The sequence below is a fragment of the Anas platyrhynchos genome, chromosome 2, assembly GCF_047663525.1.
Source record: "Anas platyrhynchos isolate ZD024472 breed Pekin duck chromosome 2, IASCAAS_PekinDuck_T2T, whole genome shotgun sequence".
Classification (NCBI taxonomy): domain Eukaryota; kingdom Metazoa; phylum Chordata; class Aves; order Anseriformes; family Anatidae; genus Anas; species Anas platyrhynchos.
In genome coordinates, this window is record NC_092588.1 from 16,703,706 (window position 1) to 16,727,138 (window position 23,433).

The following is a 23,433-nucleotide window of genomic DNA, read 5'->3' on the forward strand; positions in this document are numbered from 1 at the left end:
TCTGTGTCTTCTTATTGGAACTGTTATCATAAAGGACAACAGATGATGATAAGATTCGTTGGTATTACTTTTTCAGTCGCTCTTTTTTGCTGTTGCCTAGTTTCTGTAGTTCCATAAGTAAAATTCACAACATAGTTGTCTGCTATTAAAAGTTACATTTTAGGGAGCGGTGCAGAAATTGATAGGTGTTTGCTGTGTTTATCGAAGCTTTTTTAATGTAACTGTGTGATAAAGCACTCCTGAACATGGGATTGTATTTCAACCTTTAAAATAAAAATGTTAGTAGTTGGATGAAACTTTATTTAAATTATCCAGTAATCCATCTTTAGTCCAGCTAAAGACAAGAAACAATCAGGACAAGGAGAATTAAGTTGGTTAATAACACTCAAATGCAGTTTCTCCAGGCTGAAGTGACTGTATTAATGAGAGCTAACATAACACACTATGAAGACAGTATTGTGCTAAGAGAATTTTTAAAACATCCTGAAGACTGGTGTCTGTAAATTTCAATATGTATTTCAAAGAGTTGTGGAAAAAATACCCTCCTAAATTAAGTTCCAGAGACTACTCCAAAATCACAGAATGGGTGTTCTACTTAAACGGGTGTTAACAGGTGTTCTACTTAAAACACTGTATGTTTATCACCTTGTGAATCCATTCAGGGAGAAGACCTGGCTGCATGCATAAAGCCCCTCCTCTCTCTTTTCCTCGCTTTGCATACCTGTTTCTTTTATAAGGGCACCCAGCAGCACAGACAAAGAAAGTGCTACAACATGCTCACTCTGGGGCAGTGCAGTACAGCTGGAGGCACTGTGGAGTGTACCGTCTCTTGATTTTGATACAGATGTTCTAGACCATAAGTATTTGCATGCAGTGCAGGATTAATTCCTTATACTTACATTTGCTATTTCCTAGGAAAGTTGCCACTACACACGTCAGAGCAAATCTTTCTTTCAAACTAACCAAAATGAAACCCAAAAACATAAAACCTACTGTAATTAGAATTGAGGCTAAATACATTGCAATAGGTGTTCTGGATAGGAAAGTGTGGCAACTCTTTTATTTATTAGACATACCTAAGACATGAAATCTGTAGAAAAATTCTGATGGCTAAAGTGCAGCAAGTGTGTTGATAACCTTTAAAATACAACTGAAAAATCACACTGCACTGGAGCCTTTTCTTTTGTAAATGGCTTCCATCCTTTGCTTATAAAAGTACTTACGCTTTAACAGTAGTAGTTAACAGCCAAAACTGTTTCCTTTACCTGAAGTAGCATATGGACATGGTAATATCTAGGAGAATGTGTAAGCATTAACATCATTCAAATTGCTTTCTGTTTTGTTGGCTGATCATAGCAATATCTAAACTCTATTTCATGCAAATATGACTAAGTCTCATCTAATCTTTTCCTATGTAAATTGGAAAGCAAAATCTAAAATCTTGCTGAAATAGCTTCAAAATTATTTGTCTGTTACATAGTTTTAAGATTATTCTTCTTGAAGATAGATACTGTGAAGACATGTGGCATGATTTAACATTGCTTGTATCATCCCAAATGACACTATTTTCTGGCTTGCTGCTTTTTGAGTGCTTTTTCTCTGTATGATTTAAGTTCTAATGCTCAAGACAAGATAGGCAATTATACTATTACTAGTGCCTTTGTGCTTTGTGGTCAGAAGTTGTGCAAATATATAATAATATCTTTTCCTAGGATTTCAAGTATGCAAGTCCCACAGTGGAAACACTAGCATGCCTATTTCACAACCAAATTTAGATATATAAAGTGTATTCAGTTTTGTATATATATATGAATTGTGCAAATATATTAAAATAAATTAAAATAAAATAAATATATTAAAATAAATTATTCAAAGGTATATATACACCTTTGTGCTTGAAAGTGTGATCATTTAGATTTTTCCTCATTGTCTTGCAAAATGCCAGATATCAATATATGATGGTGAATATTTGCAGCTTTTGCTGTAGAAAATTCAAATATCAGACAGCTTTATTCTTTTTGAATTAAACACCAAAGCTATTCCTTTTCATATACCATTATTTAGTTAATCCAGTATGCTTTGTTGCAGCAAATAGTATGTACTTAATTCAATTTTAATAATAATAATAATAATTAATAATAATAATAATAATGTCATACTTCCATTCATGTGGTCAACAAATGGACACTGTGTTAAAATGTTGTTAAATACTAATTGGTCTTTGACTAATATTTCCATGAAGTGCTATAGATTTCTTTGCATCTCTGCTGAGGTCATTTCACATCTTTAGTATGTACTTTTTCACTGTGCAGCAGTAATCTCTTTTCCTTCAGAATTGTTTTCCCCTATAAGAATTACATTCTCCTCTTCTATTTACCCTTGAATTACAGGAGGGTAAGATAGACAAGTCTAACTTCAGTGCCCTCTGTCAAAATGCATTTGTGTAGTAAATGACTATTTCTTTTCCCGAAGGACCATTTAGTCACCTCCAGAATATGCCTGTCCTTCAGAAAGACAGAGAATAAGAGAAAAAGAACATTCCTTAATTGATATCGCTGTACTAATAGGTACTGTAGTTTTGGGTTCTCCCTTTCAGTGCATCACTGGAAATGTATGGAACCCTTCAGTAAGATGCCCAATAAAAATGGTAATTTTTCTTTTCTTTTTTTTTTTTTTTTTTTTTTTTTTCCTTCTATATTGATTTGTCTTAGCAGAGGACTTGTTAGTGTTAGGTCAGAGATTGTACTCGGTGATCTTGGAGGTCTCTTCCAACCTAGATGATTCCTTGATTCTGTGATTCTGTCTTTGATATTTGTTGTTAGAAAATATGTTGGCAATTATAAGCTTGATTCAGTGCACTGGGATCGTAGACTTAGCAGCTTTCTTTGATCAAGTTTCCAAAACAAAGGGTATCCCAAACAATCCCAACAAGATTTAGTCTTTAACAAAAAAAGAGCTCATGCCTCTTTTAATTCCCTTCCATGTCATTATGTTCCACATGGTACAGTGGACTTTGAAGGAATATGTGAAAAATCACAAAACATTTTTGTTCCAGCTGACTCCCTTCCCTCTTTCCCTCTCTCTAGTCACTGGCATTCAGAAACAGGGGGCGGGAGCAGTGGGGAAAGAAAGATTTATGCTGAAAGCATTAGCACATATATATTAGCATATATATATTATAATAAGCATAATAAGCATTAGCATATATATATTATAATATCAACAGAATTTTTAACCGGCCATGACCTTTGACTTTTATTTTTTCTGTGGAGTTTTGAAATAATTTCTGAAAACAAACTGATTGCATTTTTTGTTGCTCCTATCAATAGCTTTAAACCTGAGATTCCTGAGTAATTATTAACACATTTATCAAACTCTTACTACACATAGAGGTGCTTTTTAATTTAATTTTGTTTTAACAAAGAAGGAAAGAATGATCTAATGGAAATAATATTATGATAAGTCATTTTTTCTCAGGCACAAATAATTATACTGGTGTTCTGGATCATAAAACTTTAAGTTGGTTGTAGTGACCACAGAAAAATGACAAATCCATCCTAGCCATCTCTTATTGTATCTAGTGTGAACTGCAAATCTCAATAAGCAGAATAAATCATAAAACATAACATAAAGCAAAATATAAAAATATAAAGTAACCAAAATATAAAATAAAGTGCAAAAATGTGCTTGAGAAGTAAGATGACTTTTGACTTTTCGAAGTTAGTCATTACACGTAACAGACTTCTTTCAAACAGTTATACTATCCAATATCCTGTAATAGTACTAAAACACAAAACTACTAAAATACTAAAATATTAGTAAAATTAAAAAAAAAAAAAAAAACACAACAACAAACATTAAAATGTGTTATAACAACTTCTGCTGTAAATTGCAACTTTGTTACATGTTGTATGTATTGTATGAAAACCTGTATTATAATCTGTGACGTTTTTTGTCAAAAAGTTACAGAGGTAGATTCTTTAAATGCAGCTATATTCCAGGATATTAGCCCATAATGCCTTTTTTTTCTCGTCTGTTTGGTGAATCATACTGAAGTTTCTTCTCTTTCTCTCTCTCCTCTGTACCTATACCTATACCTATACCTATCTATATGTCTATATCTATATATCTCTATCTAATCTCTATCTCTATCATCTCAATCTATGTCATATATATCTGTCTATATTTATATATTGTTGAAAAAATAAATTTTATTGATGGCATTACTCAGTGAAATGTATTAAAGTCTATTGTGATAATCTTAAACAACCATGAAGTATGTTCTTTATTACAAATTTATTTTTTTCAGTAAGGAACCTGTTCATAACAAGAAATGAGACTTTGTCAGGCTCTGAAACTAACTTTTTAGGAGTTACTGAAACATATTCAGTTCAGGGAAGCTGAAACAGATTTGAAGAGCTAGCAGCAAAATTTGTGAATCTGAATATCATTTATCCCTTGTAGGGATTTCAAACAAAGCTATAATAGTACTCTATCCTAAAATCATGTTACTGAAAATGTGATTATCTGACAAAAGCCCAGTAAGCAGTTTTTTTTGTTTTTTTTTTTGTTTCGAAGAAAGATCATTGCCATTCTCCAAACAAATCCAAAAGCTGTTTGCACTTAAATCCAACAAATAGCTATCATTTCTACTCTTAGGAAGAACTAAGTAATGACACAAAAGTGTTCTGTTTAAAATTCGGAAATGAACTGATACCAACGTGAAATTTAGAGTGTAGAGTATAAGCAAGGTGTGCAGAAAAGGTTAAAGTAATAAAGAAAATATTGCTGTAAATGTAAACACTTACAAACTGAGCTTGTGGATAGTTTATTTCATTTAAAACTCATTTAAATAACATCTTCTTCGACTTAATGCCATTTATAAAAGTGAAAAAAAATATGAACTTATGAATGCTTTCTCACACAATACATAACATAAATAAGATAAATACGTGACATACTTTTTTTTTTTTTTTTCCAACTTACTCTTGTTAATAATTATACTCCACATAAGATCTTTTGAAATGCAGAATCAATTCCTTTAAGTCTTCTTAATGTCTGGTAGGAGACAAGATGAGCAAGCTCACTGTATCAGCTTCAGTCCATTATGTTTTTATTAAAAGTGACAAAAAGACATAGAAACTCTTAGTATACTTAGTATAAAATAGTAATTAGAGAAAACCATTGGTGTAGCTATTTCAGAACAGTAGCCCCAGAAGATAATACATAGAAGTAGATATAAAGACATTTACTGTCTATCATATATTCTGTGAGAAAACTACATAATGTTACCTGATGTAATTACTTGTTGGAGAACTAATATTTATAGAATATATTTGTTTACCCAAACAAAATATGAAATGACTGAGGTACTTAGATTATTATTAATTTCCCAGGATAGCCTAGATTTTTTCCCTTTGGCAATTAACAGTTGAATATTCTGTCAGTTTGACATTCACAGTCTCATCAACATTGCAGGTAGGAGGATAGAGTTTTTGTCTTCATTAGGATGTTTTAAGGATATTTTCTTCAGACCAGCTCTAACCTTTATTATATATTATTTGTATATTTTGGGGCGAGAGTCTGAACCTGTTTTTTGTCTTTCTTTAATTATGAGTCATATTCTCCTCTTCCTAGGAGTGTTTGAAAAAATACATGTAATAAGTGTTGATATTTATTGTGCTTTGTTAGATTTTTTGGTTGGGTTTGATTTTTCTTTAATCAAATGGAATAAAAAACCTTTCAAACCTCTAGAAGAAGAGTCAGTCTTCAAATCTTCAACTTCTTTTAATTGCCTTGTTGAAATTAACATTATAAATTTGATTTTGTCATGTTTCAGTTGTATTCAGAGTAATAATAGAAGTATTTCAGAAATGAGGCTTCTATTGATGACAATATGACTCTAGAAAACTTAGTTGAGTGAAAATTGAAATACCAAATGTGGAAACCTGGAATAACTGACAGCAAGTGAAATGTTCAAAAAAGTGTTCTTAAAGTGAAATGTTCAAAATACAGTTTAGGGATACTTATTGCTACTGCTAATGCACATTATGCATTAATTTTATTTTAAAATTTATGTCCTTTTTGTAGTTAGGACCCCTTGTGAAAGAAGTTTGTGATAATTGGGTTAGACAGAGAAAATAATTTTGTCCTGAATCTCTATTACCTATGTACAATTTTTCTGTGTTTATAGATGATGAATCTATATGATGATGAACCAAAGTTTCATACCTTGAGCATAACAATTTCCCTACAAGTTTCTGAGACATGACAGACTGCATTCAAGGTTGCTGAGATAGCTGTGGGATCTTCTTGCAAGGTCACTTTCTAACATCTCTGGCAGTTTGTGGAGCATAGGAGATATCCCCAAAGACTGGAAAAAGGTTTTACCCATCTTCAACAAAAGGCAGAAACTTGACCTGCGCAATTGCAACTGCAGCCTGGTCATCTTTATTAAAAGTCCTAGGGAAATCACAGGTCAAGTCCTCTTGGAAGCCATTTCATAAAGAACATTCATGGGAACATTAGGCATGAATTTACCAAGGGTAATCGCATCTGACCACTCTGTTTGTCCTTTATAATAAATCACTAGATCACTGGACAAGGGGAGAGCAGTGGATGTTGCCTGTGCCAACCTTATTGGGGCTTTAGACTCTGTCCACTCATCCCAAGTAGTAAATATAATGTCCTGACTTGGATGCAAGATAACCAGAAGGAAGAAGATAACCAGATGTGTGAAATTCCCAAGGTGGTTGTGGTGGTAAGACTGGATGAAAGGACAGAGGTTAGTAGTTAATGTAGTTAATACTGTACCTGAATACCAGGAGCAAGAAGAATACTACAGGAGTATACTCTGTCATCTTCCATTTTGTCATGGACTGTGAAGATGCTATGGAGTGCACTCTCACAAAGTCTGCAGATGACACAAAACTGAAACAGTTGAATGTGCTCAAAAACAGGGATGCTATCCAGAGGAACCTAGACAGACCAGAAGAATGTGCCTGCTGTCACTCAATGAAATTCAACAAGGTCAGGTGCAAAGCCATGCACCTGGGAACGAATAACTCCTGGCAACATTGGGTGGGGAAAGTCTCTTCAGAAAGGCCCTTGGCAGCAGAGAAAGGGTGATAGCATCAGCACAGATTGATAGAAGTGATTATTCTTGTTTACCTGGCATTCATTAGACTGCATCCAGGTTTGAGGGACAGATCGACTGAGTGGAGCAAGAGATCAATTGAGTTCAGTGGAGGGCTGTTGAGGTGCTCAGGGAACTGGAACTGGGCTGCAGAGGTGCTCAGGGGACTGGAACTCCTGCCCTGTGAGAAGGGCCTGTGGGAGCTCAGCTTGCCCAACCTGGAGAAGTGAGGCTTAATGTCAGCCTGACAGTACTTAACGAGAAGGTTATCAAGAAGACAGAGGCTTTTAACGTTGGCACATGATGGGAGGATGGGAGACAATGGCCATTAAAATTAGAAGATCATACTGCATAAAAGTGTTTTTCCCATGTGGGCAGTCAAGCAGTAGAAGAGATTGCCCACAACTGTCTCTCCATCCTGGGAGATTTTCAAGACCTGACTGGAAAAGAAGTCCTGAGCAACCTGGTCAGACCTCAGAGCTGAGCCTGCTTTGAGCAGGAGCTTGGCCTAGAGACCTTCTGAGGACTCTTCCTACTCTCTCTCTTCCCCCCCCCCCCCCTCTATTTCATTGTTTCATTAATTTAAGGTGTATTGGAATTTGGACAGTGTTTGACAGAGTGGGATACTGGTCTCAGTCAGTAATTTTAAATGCTTAAGTAATGCAAATAGTATTTTGCTTGATACTATTATTGCCTAATTTGTGTTTTTTTTTTAAAGTAAATAGAAATATTTTTGCTCATTTGATTTTAATTTGAAGTGCCCTATTAACACAAAGAGCTCTGATTTTTCTAAAATCCTTACACAGAATTTCCTCAATAGGAAGTTAGAGCATAGAATCAGACTCAGTGGTGCATTTCAGCGGGTGTTACGTGAAGTCTTCATTTGCTTATACTATATGTTTTATTCTTCTAGAAGTAAATTCTTTTTTTTTTTATTATTATTATTATTATTATTTTTTATTTCAACAGAAATTGAAAAGGAAAGCTGTGGGGATCCTGGAACACCACTGTATGGTATCAGAGAAGGGGATGGATTTTCCAACCGGGATGTTTTAAGATTTGAGTGTCAGTTTGGATTTGAATTAATCGGAGAGAAATCTATCATTTGTCAAGAAAATAACCAGTGGTCTGCAAACATACCAATTTGTATTTGTATGTAACAAAACTTTTGTTATTATTATTTTATCATACATATCATTACAATGCATTTTCAATTATAGATAATAATTTGTATGATTTATTAAAAAGCATAGTATAATTAATTCTGCTTACAGAATGAATTTGCTTTTGTTCAGTGGTGGGTTTCCGTAAAGGCTATGCCTAATAAAAATTCTAGAACTGTTAAAATACTTTATTATTAGTAGTAGTATTAAAGGAATTGCCTTTATGTGATATAAATCGTCATAGACTGAGATGTAATATTTTATTATTGGCTTTTTTATAGGAAGTTGTAGATTTTTTAAAGTAATATATTTACTTAGATTACCAACTGCTGAACTGTAATCAAGGGTTTAAATTATTTATGGATTTTTCCCCATGTCTTATATCTGAACACAATTTAGAATTTAGAGCTATACATGTCTATGATCATTTATCATTTAAATTATGCAACATAAGTAAAAATAATGTTGAGGTAAGTGTCTGTGGCAACACATTTCTTTCTTAACATTTCCACTAAAATAGTACAGATCAAATATATACAGAGTGCAATCAGTTGCTTTCATTTTTGCAATTTAATATGGCTAAACTGAAATGGTTGAATATAAAATATTATCCTGGTGATAGCAAAACAACTCTTTTGTCTCTTTGAGGCTAGTTAATATCTTGAGCTTCTGTGTAAACAACAAATGATAAGGGTACTCTTGACCTTTTGAAACTTAGTGGGCTTTGTGAGAGGTCTGTTCATATAAACAGTTCCCTAAAGGAGAAAATAAGTGGTGCCAACTGATTAAAGACTGTGGAACATGAGTACATTATAAGGACTGCTGTAGGTTTCCAGTGCAACAAGGCTATTCATTATTACCTGAAGACTCAGCAACCTTCCTTTGTGGCTTCACACCTGATTGTAACAAATGCTGAATTATTCAGTTGTGAAAACAACCAAGTTTTAAGATCTCTTATAATAAAATAAATCATTCTTAAATTGTTTTCTTCTATTTTCTAATGTCTTTGTCTCTTTTTTTGGCAGTTCCTTGCCTTTCCAATTTCACTGCACCAATGGGAACTGTTCTTTCACCTGATTATCCAGAAGGATATGGAAATAACTTAAATTGTATCTGGACAATAATTTCAGACCCTGGGAGCCGAATCCATCTCTCTTTTAATGACTTTGATTTGGAATCTCAGTTTGACTTCCTTGCAGTTAAAGATGGTGACTCTCCAGATTCTCCTATAATAGGAACATTTACTGGTGCTGAAGTTCCTTCCCATCTTACCAGTAATGGTCATATTTTGCGGCTGGAGTTTCAAGCTGACCATTCCATGTCAGGACGTGGATTTAACATCACTTACAACAGTGAGTAATAGTTTATTTTTACTTTTTTAATGAAAGTGTGTATTTTGTTTTCAACATAGTTTGAGGGGAATATATACGCATGTAAAAAGGATGTTACACTAATACAAGACACCTTCACACAAATCCTATATACCAAAAAAATACCTGATTTAGGTGTTCAGATTGCCTTTCAGATGCAATTTTGCAGCTGAAAACGTGTATATTTATCACTTACTGAATTAGAGATCATTGTGATGGGAGTGTTTAGAACACTGAAAATTAGGTCATTTTCAAATTATAAAATTAAACTTTAGTAAATTTGTTAAAATCACTTTAAAAGTTCGTGCTACTGGTTAAATGTTACATAATATTAATTATCATTACACATACAAAGCTCACTGAGAACTCATATACTAATTGAGCTGTGAATATATAATACCCTGGAGCTGATGGCTGCAATCTTTGCTGGTTCGTAGTCATTGAAGTCAAGGTGAGGAGCCATGAGAACTATTTGATATGTTGAACTTCTCTAAGCTTATCTTCTTTTTGTCTGATCTTCCTTCCATATGCCTGACGATTTTAAGCTTTTTTCTCCACTCCCTGAAAACAGATGTCTTGTTCTCATTGGTAGTGTTACATCTTTTAATGTTTTTGTCTTGCCAGTCATCTTTGTGTATTCAGGATGATGTGCTGGCTATTTGTAGCCCCTTGTGCTTATCTTGCCTTTTAGCAATGTTTTGCTACTTGGGTACCTTTTGTGTGCATCTATACTCATCTTTCTTTGCCTTTAGAATAAAATAGAACAGAACAGTTCAGCTGGATGTCAATAGTTAGATGACCTTCAAAGATCATCTAGTCCGACTGCCTGACTTCTTCAGAGGTAACTAAATGTTAAAGGTTATTATGGAGGACATTGTCCAAATGTCTCTTGAACAATGAGACACATGGGGCATCAACTACCTCTCTAGGAAGCCAGTTCCAGTGTTTGACCACCTTCACTATAGAGGAATTTTCCATATATATAGTATGAACCTCCCCTGGCACATCTTTGTGCTATTCCTGTGTGTCCTGTCAAAACCTACCAGTGAGAAGAGACTGACACTTAGGGAAGTCTCCACTTCACCTCCTCAGGAAGCTGCAGAGAACTATGAGGTCACCTCTTAGCCTCTTCTCAAGACTAGACAACCAAGTGTTCTCAACCTCTCCTCATAGGACATGACTTCCATCCAAGCTTGTAAAAAAAACAGCTTTGTTGCCCTCTCTGGATGCTTTGAAGTACTTTAACATCCTTTTAGATTCTCAAGACCAGCACTGTATGCAGTATTAAAGATGAGTCTCCACCAGTGCAAACCATAGTGGGAAAATCACCTCTTTTGGCTGGCTGGCTATGCTGTGTTAAATGCACCCTATAATGCAGTTTGCTCTCTTGGCTTGCCAGGGCACACTGCTGATTCATGTTGAGCCTGTCGTCAACCAGCACATCCAGATCCCTTTTTGCTGAGCTGTTCTCTAGCCACTTGTCTCCTAGTTTGTAATTGTTCCTGTCATTACTCCTTCCCAGGAGCAGAACCCAGCATTTTCCTTTGTTGAACTTCATGCCATTCCTAATCTTCCAGTGCTCTAATCTGTCTAGATCCCTCTGCAAAGCTTCTTGTCCCTCCAGGGAGCAAACAGCACCTCCCAGTTTAGTATCAACAGCAAACTTGCTGAGTTTCAATCCTGCATCCACATCATTGATAAAAATGTTGAACAGAACTCGCTCCAGAATTGAGCCTTGAGGAATACCACTGGTGACCATCTGTCAGGCACATTTACTATAACACATTGAGCTCTACCATTGAGCCAATTCACCACCCAGTATAGAATGAACACGTTTATTTCACAGCCGAACAATTTGTCCAGAGGGTACTGTGAAGGACAATATCAAAGGCCTTACTGAAATCCAGAAGGATTACGTCAGCTGCCTTCCCTTCATTCACCAAGTGGGTGGCCTTATTATAAAAGGAGAACAAAGTAATAAAGCAGGACTTTCTCTTCATAAACCCATGTTGACTATGCCTGATAACAGCTTTGTTCTTTAAGTGCCTTTCAATATCCCCCAGGACAATCTTCTCCATAACTTTTCCAGGGACTGAAGTTAGACTTACAAGTATGTAGGTTCTTGTCTCAAGCCCTTTTTGTAGATGGATATAATGCTAGCTAGCTTTCAGTCAGAAGGGACCTCTCCAGACTCCCGTGACCTTTGGTAAATTGTTGAGAGGGGACCACCTAATAAGAACACTGCTGCTAATTTCTTCGTCACTCTGAGGTAAATGCCATCGGGCCCCATGAACTTAGGAACATTAAGTTGATACAGCTGTTTCCTTACAATTTCAGTGACCACAGATGGAAAGTCATGGTCCTCCAACACTTAGGTCTCAGCAGCCCAGAAGCCCTTGTAAGTTACTGAGGTAAAAAAAGACACTGGGAAAAAAGGCCTTGACCTTTCCCTCCTTACATTTGAAGTGACCATCTGCTCCAAGCATCAGTCTAATGTTTCCCTTTGACCTCCTCTTGCTGTTAACATACTTCAAAACGTCTTTTTTGTTGTCTGACACCACACCGGTCAGTGTCAACTCGAGTTGGGTATTGCTTTTCTTGTTTTCTACCTTTCAATGCAAACTGCAGCTCTGCAATCTCCCTGTGAAGCCAGACCTTGCCTCCACAGGTCATATACTGTCTCTTTCTGCCCTAGTTCCAGGAAGGATTCCTTGTTCAGACAGGCTAGTCTTCTGCCCCACTTGCTTGACTTGCAGCACAATAAGATTGTCTGCTTCTGGGATTTTAAAAGGTGTTTTTCGACAAGCAAACAGCTCATGGACCCTTAATTCCTCTAGAGCAGATTCCCGAGGGATACTGCTAACTAGCTCCCTCAGAAGCTTAAAGTCTGTTCTCATGGTGGCAACTCTGCTGACCTTTTTTCTCCTTACACCAAAAATGTTGAAGTCAACTATTTCATGATCACTGCAGGCAAGATCGTCACTGTTGTGGTCTAACCCAGCAGGCAGCTCAGCACTGCACAGACATTCACTCACTCCCCTCCCCAAGTGGGATGGGGGAGAGAATTGGAAGGGAAAAATATAAACTCATGATTTGAGATAAAGAGAGTTTAGTAGGGTAGAAAATGAAGGGAAAATAATATTAACAATAATAAGCATATATAAAAAAGAAGTAATACACAATGCAATTGCACATCACCCACTGACCAATGCCCTGCCAGTTGCCAAGCAGCAGTCCTCCCACCTGCGCCAACCTTCCCAGTTTTTATTGTCCTGAATGATGTCATAGGATCCACACGTCATATGGGATTTTCCTTTTGACCAGTTCGGGTCAGCTGTCCTGTTTCTGTCCCCTCCCAGCCTCTTGTGCACCCCCAACTTCCTCACTGGCAGGGCGGTGTGAGAGGCTGAAAAGCCCTTGATTTAGTGTAAACACTGTTCTGCAACAACTAAAACCTCAGTGTGTTAACAGCATTATTCTCTTCGTAAATCCAAAACATGAAACGTAAGAGCCACTAGGAATAAAATTATCCCTGCCAAAACCAGGACAGCCATCTACTGTGACATCTCCCGCAGTGCCTTCCCTATTCTCAAACAACAGATCTAGGAGGGCATCTTTCCTAGTTGGCTCACTCAGTACTTAAGACAGAAAGTTGTCTTCAGCAGGCTTTAGGAATTTCCCATACTTGTTGTGGCAGTATGATTTTCCAAGTTTATGTCTGTGATGCTGGAGTCTCCCATCAGGACAGGGACAACTGGTCCCAAAATTTCCCTCAGTTGCCTGTAGAATAGTTCATCTGTGCCATTGTTCTGGGTTGGCGGTTTATAGTAGACCCCCATGATGACATCTGCTTTGCTGTCCATTCCCTGTAATCTTCACCCAGAAGCTTTCTACTGCATCATCCCTAATGGCAAGGGATCAAGTGCACCCTCAGTAAGTTTGCAGACAACACCAAGTTAGGGGTGTGTGTCGATCTGCTCGAGGGTAGGAAGGCTCTGCAGGAGGATCTGGATAGGCTGGACAAATGGGCTGAGGCCAATTGTATGAGGTTCAACAAGGCCAAGTGCCGGGTCCTGCACGTGGGGCGCAATAGCCCCAAGCAGAGCTACAGGCTGGGAGATGAGTGGTTGGAGAGCTGCCAGGCAGAGAAGGACCTGGGAGTGATGGTTGATAGTCGGCTGACTATGAGCCAGCAGTGTGCTCAGGTGGCCAAGAAGGCCAACAGAGAAAGAAGCAGTGTGGCCAGCAGGTCTAGGGAAGTGATTGTCTCCCTGTACTCGGCTCTGGTGAGGCCGCACCTCGAGTCCTGTGTTCAGTTTTGGGCCCCTCGCTACAAGAAGGACATCGAGGTGCTTGAGCGGGTCCAGAGAAGGGCAACGAAGCTGGTGAGGGGTCTGGAGAACAAGTCCTACGAGGAGCGGCTGAGGGAGCTGGGCTTGTTCAGCCTGGAGAAAAGGAGGCTCAGGGGCGACCTTATTGCTCTCTACAGATACCTCAAAGGAGGCTGTAGTGAGGTGGGGATTGGTCTGTTCTCCCAAGTGCCTGGTGACAGGACGAGGGGGAATGGACTAAAGTTGCACCAGGGGTGTTTTAGGGTGGATATTAGGAAGAACTTCTTTACTGAGAGGGTTGTTAGGCATTGGAACGGGCTGCCCAGGAAAGTGGTTGAGTCACCATCCCTGGAGGTCTTTAAAAGATGTTTAGATGTAGAGCTTAGGGATATGGTTTAGTGGAGGATTTGTTAGTGTTAGCTCAGAGGTTGGACTTGGTGATCTTGGAGGTCTCTTCCAACCTAGATGATTCTGTGAATCTCTCCTTTACGTACAACATAACACCTCTACCTCACCTGCCCTGCCTATCCCTCCTTTTTGGTAATCAGATTGCTCACATGCTTATGTAAAATGCTTGTATGTTGAGTCTGGCTACACCATTACAAGGTTAAAAAGAATTCTTAAATACTGTTGTTAGTCACACTGTTTTGGTTTGCTTATATATAGGCTGAAGGTAAATTAATATTATTTATATCCTGATTAATATATTTCTAACTTAAAGCTGTAACAGACACAGGGAGAAAAATTTCTAGACTGCCATTCAGAGCTGCAGCAGTAAATAGCAGTTCTGTCTTTAGAGCTCTGAGTTGTACCTAGCCTTTGGAAAACAAGTCAGTTATTTCCTGTCACATTTTATATTGTGTTTAGCTATTTTACATGCTAGTCTAATTATGATATCACTCAATTAGCAATCACATCAAGTAATGTGTTGATAATGCCAAATGGTGCAATTTTATTTTTATGAAGAAGTAACAATACAATATTAATTTTTACCAGTAGTATAATGAAACTCACTCACTCTAAAAAGATTTATTTTAAAGAATTATTTTATATATATGAGATGTTTAACATATATATGTTTTTATTGAGGGGAAGGTATGTTTAAGCTAGAATGGAAGTGTGTGCGCATTTAACTCTGTAGTGAATATCTACTTACAAAAGAGAAAATAATTGCAGAAAATGTGTCCAATCTTACTTTAGTAAAAACAGCTGCAGTCTGATAAATTACAGAACTAATTTCCACAATAAATAGTTGAACACCAAGACAGAATAAAAATGGAATTAATGTAATTTTCTCTTTGTCTTGGCAATTTTAAAACCAAAGTTAATTAAAAATATCCATTTTCTGCTAATGCTTCCACTATGTATATATCCAAATCTTTTCAAAGCTATCAGTCTCTTTTTTCCCCATCAAAAGTAGAAAAAGTATATCACAGAAAAGGTACAACATAATTACTCTTTTCTAAAAATAATGTAAGGTACTAATATAAATAACTTTATTGATAGGTTTCTTAGTTATAGGATAGAGAAGAGTAAAATTGATCTGCTAGTACATGATCTGATATATATATTTGTGAGAAAATAGCATTTCTCACAAACTGTTTTTATTCCATATTTGTTTTTATTACAGCAACATACATGGTTTCAGATAATTATTCTTGTTTCAGTAAAATTAAACCTAAATTCAACTTCTGTTGGAAGTAAAAAAAATGTTTTCTTTTTCAAATATCTCATTTTAGAATTACTCCAAGTCTTCAACAAATCCGACAACTTATTAGAAATCTTTTAAATGATTTTAAATTTGGGGACAAGCCCACAGAACTGTGTGACATGAAAAATGGATGATACAGAAAATGTTTAAGTAACCAAAGACCTAGCAACTCTAAAAGCTGTGAGTTTCAGTGAGGTCAGATCTGTGTATGGGTTTACTTATATATAGCCTATGCACCACTGTTGATGTCAAAGAGATGATGAGGCTGGAAGGTGCTTTCTTGGGTAGCACAGAAAATAGGAACATAGCTGCCTGAAATTACATTGGTTTAAGTTGCTTTGAACTGCATACTTACTCCTGGCTCATTGCTACCAGTTTATATCCCAAACCCAGGAGACCTTAATGACATTTCTGTTCTCTTTGAAGTTATTTATAAACTCAGTCATCCCTTAATCTTCCCTCTGATAAGCTAAATGCATTGGACTCGTCAATTTAAGGGAGAACTCTGAACTTTTTATCACATTTGTGACTCTTTTATGAATGCTTCCCACTTTATCTACATCTTTGTTGAATTATGGAGATCAGAACTAGACACACTATCTGAATATAGTCGCATAAATTACATCAGTGCAGCTATATAGTTGCTTTGCTTCAGTCTGGATTTTCTAGTTTAGGTCAGGACAGGCAAAATGTGTACATTAATTTCTGTGCAACAGTTGGGCCCATGTGAAGGTGTATAGATATTTATTGCTTCTCTGACAAAGGACTTAATGCAAAGAAGACCAAAAAGTCAGAAAAATTATCCCTACCTCTCCTTTCTTCACTGGCAGAGGAATGAGTTGTCAGAGGTTTAGAGAAGTGTGTCTGGTCATTTGAAATCACCCAAATGTGGTGGTTCCGCTCGAGTGGGCAGCCGAGCTCCACCACAGCCGCTCTCTCACTCCCCCTCCTCAAAGAGGAATGGGGAGAAAATATGTGAAAAGGGCTCAAAGGTTGAGATAAGGATGAGAAAATCACTCAGTAATTATTGTAACAGGCAAAACAGACTCGGCATAAGGAGATAGTAAGATTTATTGCTCATTGCTAACAAGCTAGAGAAGTGAGAAACAAAGGAAAGAAACCAAAAGCACCTTCCCCCCCCATCCACCCTCTTCCACCTCCTCCCCCCGAGTGGCGCAGGGGAACGGGGGAATGGGGGTTATGGTCTTATGGTCAGTCTACAGCGCTTCTTCTCTGCTGCTCCTTCTCGGTCACTCTCGTCCCCCGTGCTGGGGGGTCCCACCCACGGGACGCAGTCCTTGATGAACTGATCCAGCGTGGGCTTCCCACAGGCAGCAGCTCTTCCAGAACTGTTCCAGATATGGGTCCGTACCATGGGGTCCATCCCTCAGGAGAAAACTGCTCCAACCTGGCTCCCCCACGGGCAGCAGCTCCTGCCAGGTCACCTGCTCCTGTGTGGTCTCCTCTCCATGGGCTACAGGTGCAGCCTGGAATCTGCTCCGGCAGGGGTCTTCCACAGGTGGCAGCCTCCATCGGTGCAGGGCCACCTGCTCCACCGTGGTCTCCTCCATGAGCTGCAGCGTGGAACCCTGCTCCACCGTGGTACTCCATGGGCTGCAGGGGGACGTCCTGCTTCACCATGGTCCTCACCACAGGCCGCAGGGGACTTCTGCTCCGGCGCCTGGAGCACCTCTCCCCCTCCTTCTACACTGACCTTGGCACCTGCAAGGCTGTTTTCTCACTCCTCTCACCCTCCCAGCTGCTGTGTGGCGCAGCGTTTTTTTCCCTGTCTTAAATATGCTCTCACAGTGGCACAAAACAACGTCGCTTATTGGCTCAGCTCTGGAAAACAATGGGGCCCTTCCCAAACATGGGGCAGCTTCTAGATCCTTCTTACAGAAACCACTCCTATGGCCCCCTGCTACCAAAACCTTGCCATGTAAACCCACTACACCAAATTACTTGAGTGATTTTATCTCAGTAGGCCACGACATTTACATTCCCAAGCACTGTTTTTATATCCAAAGTCCATGTTATTTTAGTCCTTTAGTCCATGTTATTGCAGTGATAGGGTATATCCATCACAAGGAATTTTTGCTGGCACTCCCTCCTGCTAGACTTTCTAGTCTCAGAACTTCCCAGGATAGAATTCCTCACACTGTGTTGTGTGCTACATAGTAGTATGATTTTACAAGTAACATACTGAGTAGCCTATTAGTTGTTTACATTACCTTTAACATTTTTTTTTTTGAAATATCACTTTATTATTTGATATTCTTTTAACTTGGTTCCTCTTTGGTATTTTCCTCTGAAAGAGTTACATATTCCAAAGCCATTGGTAGACATCAGCTAAAACTCTTTGCAGAACGATCTACCAAAACAATTAATCATGCCAGTGGACTATTCCTTTCTGGCCCTATTTCCAAGGGCCTTTCAGAGCAGGTTTCAAAACAGATGTTGTGGTTACAGTTAGCTTAATTCCTACCTTCCTGTCTTTTCAGATCTTTGCCATTCCTCCTCTTCACATTTTTTAATGCAAAATACAGGTTTTAACATCCTTCTGAGTTAATATCAGAGCTGAAAGTACTTCACTGTCACCCTATACTATGTTTATGCTGCATAACTTTTTTGAGGTTCTGCTTAAAATACGAGTGCAAACACAATAGTGGATAAGTAAATGTCAAGAAAACTGTATCTCCTCTTTACATGTAATATTGCATGAAGAACTTTTCTATTGTTTTCTGATCTATAGATGATGGCTCACATGTCAATATTAAGAATATGCAAATTTGTGCTTTTTCTTTTCAGTTTCAGGCATACTACTATTACATTTCCACCATCAATCTTTTTAGAAGAGTAGGCAGGCTGAATACTGAATCAAGTACTGTAACTGCAGCCAGGCCAGGCTAAGAGAGCAACTGTTTTTGGGTAGGCTATCTGTCACTCTCCTGCCTCCCAGAGCCATCCCATGCAGTGCAGTCACTTCCATGGGAGCAACAGTAGCAGCGTAATTCTCAATTCCTGAGCTGAAATATAGAGCAATGAACAGATGTTACAGCCTTAATAAGCTGGCGTCGTACATAAGCAAGCTATACCTGGAGTTGACTTTTATCTAAATTTGCAGATATCTATTAAAAATCTACCTCTGTGTGGTTGATCTGAAGCTAGTAAGAAAAAAGGTGCAATCAGTCCTTCACTAAAAGTGAGAAGTATGTTTAATGTATTGACAAAAATTTTGTGACCCCAATGGAAAAAGTATGGAAAAAGAAAAATGATTGCATCATTTCTGAAAGCTATCTTCCAATGGTAGATAACTATTGAAGCACTATTTTTATTCCCAATACACATGTATGTGTCATTTTCTAAGTCAAAATGTTAATATAGTAATACTTTCTATTGTCTGTTATTATTCAGATGCTTAATACTTCTGTAATGTAAGATCTGCAAAGTCTTTTTTGTTAACAAGATGCAACTTTAAAAAAAATAAAAGTATAATAACCGTTTGCAAATATAACTAACACAAGCAAAAATTGTGTTTTTGGAAATAATTATAGTCTTGCTTCATACAAACTGACTTAACAATTTTAGTAAAAAATATGCTATTTTTATATACTTTTATATACAGTTTTCTTGAAAGGGAAGAAGGTTGTTTATTCATTTTAAATGTATTTTGATTTTAAAATCATGTTATAATCTGTATCCTTTCCAGAGCAGTGTAACATTTGCATTCCTTTAATATATAATATTTGTGTAATCAATATTCTTAAAAAGGTAGATTTTAATTATAGTAACGATAAGAATAATTAAACATTTCCATTTTATTTTGTATACTAACATGTTTGGAAGTTCTTCATATATTTTATTTTTCTGTAAAGAGTATTTTACTACCATAATTATTGTGTGAGTGTCTGTTGAACCTTCTTGAATACTTGCACATTGCAGGAAGCAGTCAAAGCATGAAAGCAAACTAATATGAATACCTTGTTTGATTTCAGTTAACAGTAAATTGAATAATTTCCTGGAAATAAAGTGCAACAATTCATTTTTCTTAAATATGTTTTAAGAAATTAATATTTCTTTTTGAATAATGTTTACATTTGGGAGATTTCATGAGATAGCTTGGATACATTTTGTCTAACAGATGTATAAGTAAAACTGCAGAAAAATATTGTGAAAAATCATCTTTTTACCATATAGTCCTATATGTAGTATATATATATAGTGTGTAGTTTCTGCTGTTGGCCAAGCTTTACTTCCCTATTGTTTGGTTTTACTAACAGAGTAAAATTCTGACAAATTACTTGCAAAAATTATAACACTATTTACCCTCTCTCCTTCCTTCCCCATTTTATTTATTTATTTATTTTTTTACACAGCATTTGGACATAATGAGTGCCCTGATCCTGGAGTACCAATCAATGCCCGGCGTTTTGGTGACAACTTTCAGTTGGGGAGTTCAATTTCTGTTATCTGTGAGGAAGGATTTATCAAAACACAGGGAACTGAAACAATTACTTGCATGCTAGTGGATGGAAAAGTAATGTGGAGTGGACCTATTCCTAAGTGTGGAGGTATGTATAATATTTCTTTCTGATTCATGAAGACTCAGTGTAATGTCTTTTAAGTTGTCACTAAAGGGAATTAAAACTTTTGATAATGATAGCAGAAGGCTCCTGTAATACCAACTCCATAATAAGGAGTCTAGTGAGGCACCACAGTACACCAACAATATTCATGTCTTCATTTTTAAATTCCAATCCCGTCAGTATCCTGATCAGTTTAGTCAATATATAGGAGAAAGAAATAGCAGGAAAGAAAATCACTGTTTTCACTGAATCTGACAGAAATATATTGAAGATTTCTGTTCCTCAGTTTCCAAATATAAACATCTAAGTTCAATTTGCCACTCGGTATTTAGTATTTATTAGTCAAGAAGTTTGTCCTTCAATTTCTTTTTTTTTGTTGTTTGTTTGTTTGTTTATCGGTTATTTTCTCCCAGTTTCATTTAGAAGGTTTTCTTCAGAACACAACTATTAATTTCTGACTTCAGACAGATAAATGATTTTAAATAGTGAGCATTCAGTGGCATATTAGATTAGAATGGAGAAGTTGATCTTTTTTCAGATCGTGGGCAATGGTATTTTATACCATTAGAGAGGTCTTAGTTGTCTGTTGCTCCACTTACGTTTCTTCTATCCACAGTGACATATAGCCTCTGGAAGATTCTCTTGACAATTGATCTTTCTCATTAAAGAAATTAAGTACTTTCTGTACATCACGATCTCTAAAACAATGTTAAGCATATTTCTGTGTACTTTTTTATACTAAGAGGTATATATAAACTTTGCTTCATTACATTTCCTGTATTTTAAGATCTTTTCATCTCTTAAAAAATACGATTTGATCAATGATGATATGCGATTTATAAAGTGTGTTCAATTTTATATCAAATAAAAGCTTAGTTCAGATTTCCACTATTGAACTGCCTTACTAACAAAATTTTCTTAATTTTAATATATGAATGTGACTCCTTATAATATTCATATCCATTTAACTTTAAGTTCAAAATTCTAATGATTTCATAGATACAAGATGGGTCAGTTTCCCTAGATGATACACAGTCGTGGACCTTACTTTATTATGATGTTATGGAGCTGTTAAACATTGCTAATAAAATACTTAAAATAATAGGAATATTTTTAAATGTCTGTCTCTACACCGGAGTCTGAACCATACATTCTAAATGGTTCAGATGGCTCAAATTGTCTGAGACACTAGATGGAGCATAGACTGGAATCCTAAAGGTTGGGTAGCTGGTATATTTGAATTAAGTGTATTTATCTACTGCAGAATTAGGTATATTTTTAAGATTGAAGATTAAGCTATTAGTGTAATTAATTTGGTCTGATGGGATGTTTTGAATTTTTATTGACTTCATAACACAATGACATTTTATATAAGCTCAAGTCTGCTTGCCCTTCACACACCTCATAATTTCATTTTCATACATAACAGGTCAAATACATGAACTCAACATGCTGACCAGGAAATACTGGGTGTGACTAATGTGAAGTTTTTTCTTCACTGCAGAAATGTCTTCTGTTACAGTATATAGGAGAGAACCATATAATAATATGGTTCAGGTGGGTAGGGTCAGCATACTCATTTGTCAGGGCAATATGCCTGATGCACCAACAGGCAGGCTTTGCCACAGCCTCTGTTGAGGCCTCCCCCCAACCTGTCCATGGCCCAGGACCCCATTTCAGCTCAGCCTGGGGCTGTCAGTCCCTGTCCTTTCAACTCCTGGTTCATCATTCAACCGATAGTCACTTGAATCACAGAATCACAGAATTTCTAGGTTGGAAGAGACCTCAAGATTATCGAGTCCAACCTCTGACCTAACACTAAGTCCCCACTAAACCATATCCCTAAGCTCTACATCTAAACATCTTTTAAAGACTTCCAGGGATGGTGACTCCACCACCTCCCTGGGCAGCCTGTTCCAATGTCTAACAACCCTTTCGGTAAAGAAGTTCTTCCTAACATCCAACCTAAAACTCCCCTGGCGCAACTTAAGCCCATTCCCCCTCGTCCTGTCACCAGGTACGTGGGAGAACAGGCCAACCCCCACCTCACTACAGCCTCCTTTAAGGTACCTGTAGAGAGCAATAAGGTTTCCCCTGAGCCTCCTTTTCTCCAGGCTGAGCAAACCCAGCTCCCTCAGCCCCTCCTCGTAGGACTTGTTCTCCAGGCCCCTTTTCTGTCACCAATCTAGTCCTGCTCACCTTGCTCAAATCATAGAATCATAGAATACCCCAAGCTGGAAGGGAACCACAAGAATCACTGAGTCCAACTTCTGGCTTCACACAGGTCTACCCAAAAATTCAGACCATATGACTGAGATCATAGTCCAAACACTTTTTAAGCTCCAACAGGCTTGGTGCCATGGCTATGTCCTTGGGGAGCCTGTTCCAGTGCATGACCACCCTCTCAATGAAGAACCTCTTCCTTATATCCAGCCTGAACCTCCCCTGTCGCCGATTGACTCCATTTCCTCGGGTCCTATCATGGGTCACCAGCAAGAATAGATCAGAGCCTGCCCCTCCACTCCCCCTCGTGAGGAAGCTGTAGACTGTGATGAGGTCTCCTCTCAGCCTTCTCTTTTCCAGGCTGAACAAACCAAGTGAACTCAGCCGTTCCTCATATGTCTTTCCCTCTAGGCCCTTCACCATCTTAGTAGCTTTTCTCTGGATGTTCTTCAATAGTTTCACATCCTTTTTGTACTGTGGTGCCCAAAACTGCACACAGTACTTGAGGTGAGGCCACACCAGTGCAGAGTAGAGCAGGAGAATCACTTCCCTAAACCGACTAGCAATGTCATTCATTAGATGCACTAGATGGAGTGCAATGATGCTGTGTTGGTGAGGGCACTAACTGCATCTATATGTGTCATCACCCTTGGCTCCTATCTTCACTTACCTAGCAGAGGAGTCCTGATTTTGTGATTCCACTATGCATTTACATGTGAGATTCATGTCCCTGTGTCTTTCATCCTCCTTGTGTGAGAGTCATATGAAGGACTTTCACATAATCTCTTGTAATATAGTCCAGTTACACATGGACTGCAGCTCTACTCTTGGTCTACCTGCATAACTCCTGTAATGCTTACAGTGAGAAAATAAATTCCAAAATTTATTTTGGAAAATAAAATAAAATTTTAAAA

At 37.5% G+C, this 23,433-nt stretch overlaps 1 protein-coding gene across 4 annotated transcripts in view; it reads left to right on the forward strand.

Annotated features, from left to right (window-relative positions):
- CSMD3 (CUB and Sushi multiple domains 3) overlaps positions 1 to 23,433 on the forward strand; it is a 641,367-nt gene that overhangs the window by 346,622 nt on the left and 271,312 nt on the right. For all 4 annotated transcript variants that reach the window (XM_005009295.6, XM_038175100.2, XM_038175101.2 and 1 more), the window contains 3 exons: positions 8,105 to 8,287; positions 9,324 to 9,650; positions 20,087 to 20,281. In XM_005009295.6, coding sequence (XP_005009352.3) covers positions 8,105 to 8,287; positions 9,324 to 9,650; positions 20,087 to 20,281 — 705 coding nt within the window. The remainder of the gene's footprint in view (positions 1 to 8,104; positions 8,288 to 9,323; positions 9,651 to 20,086; positions 20,282 to 23,433) is intronic.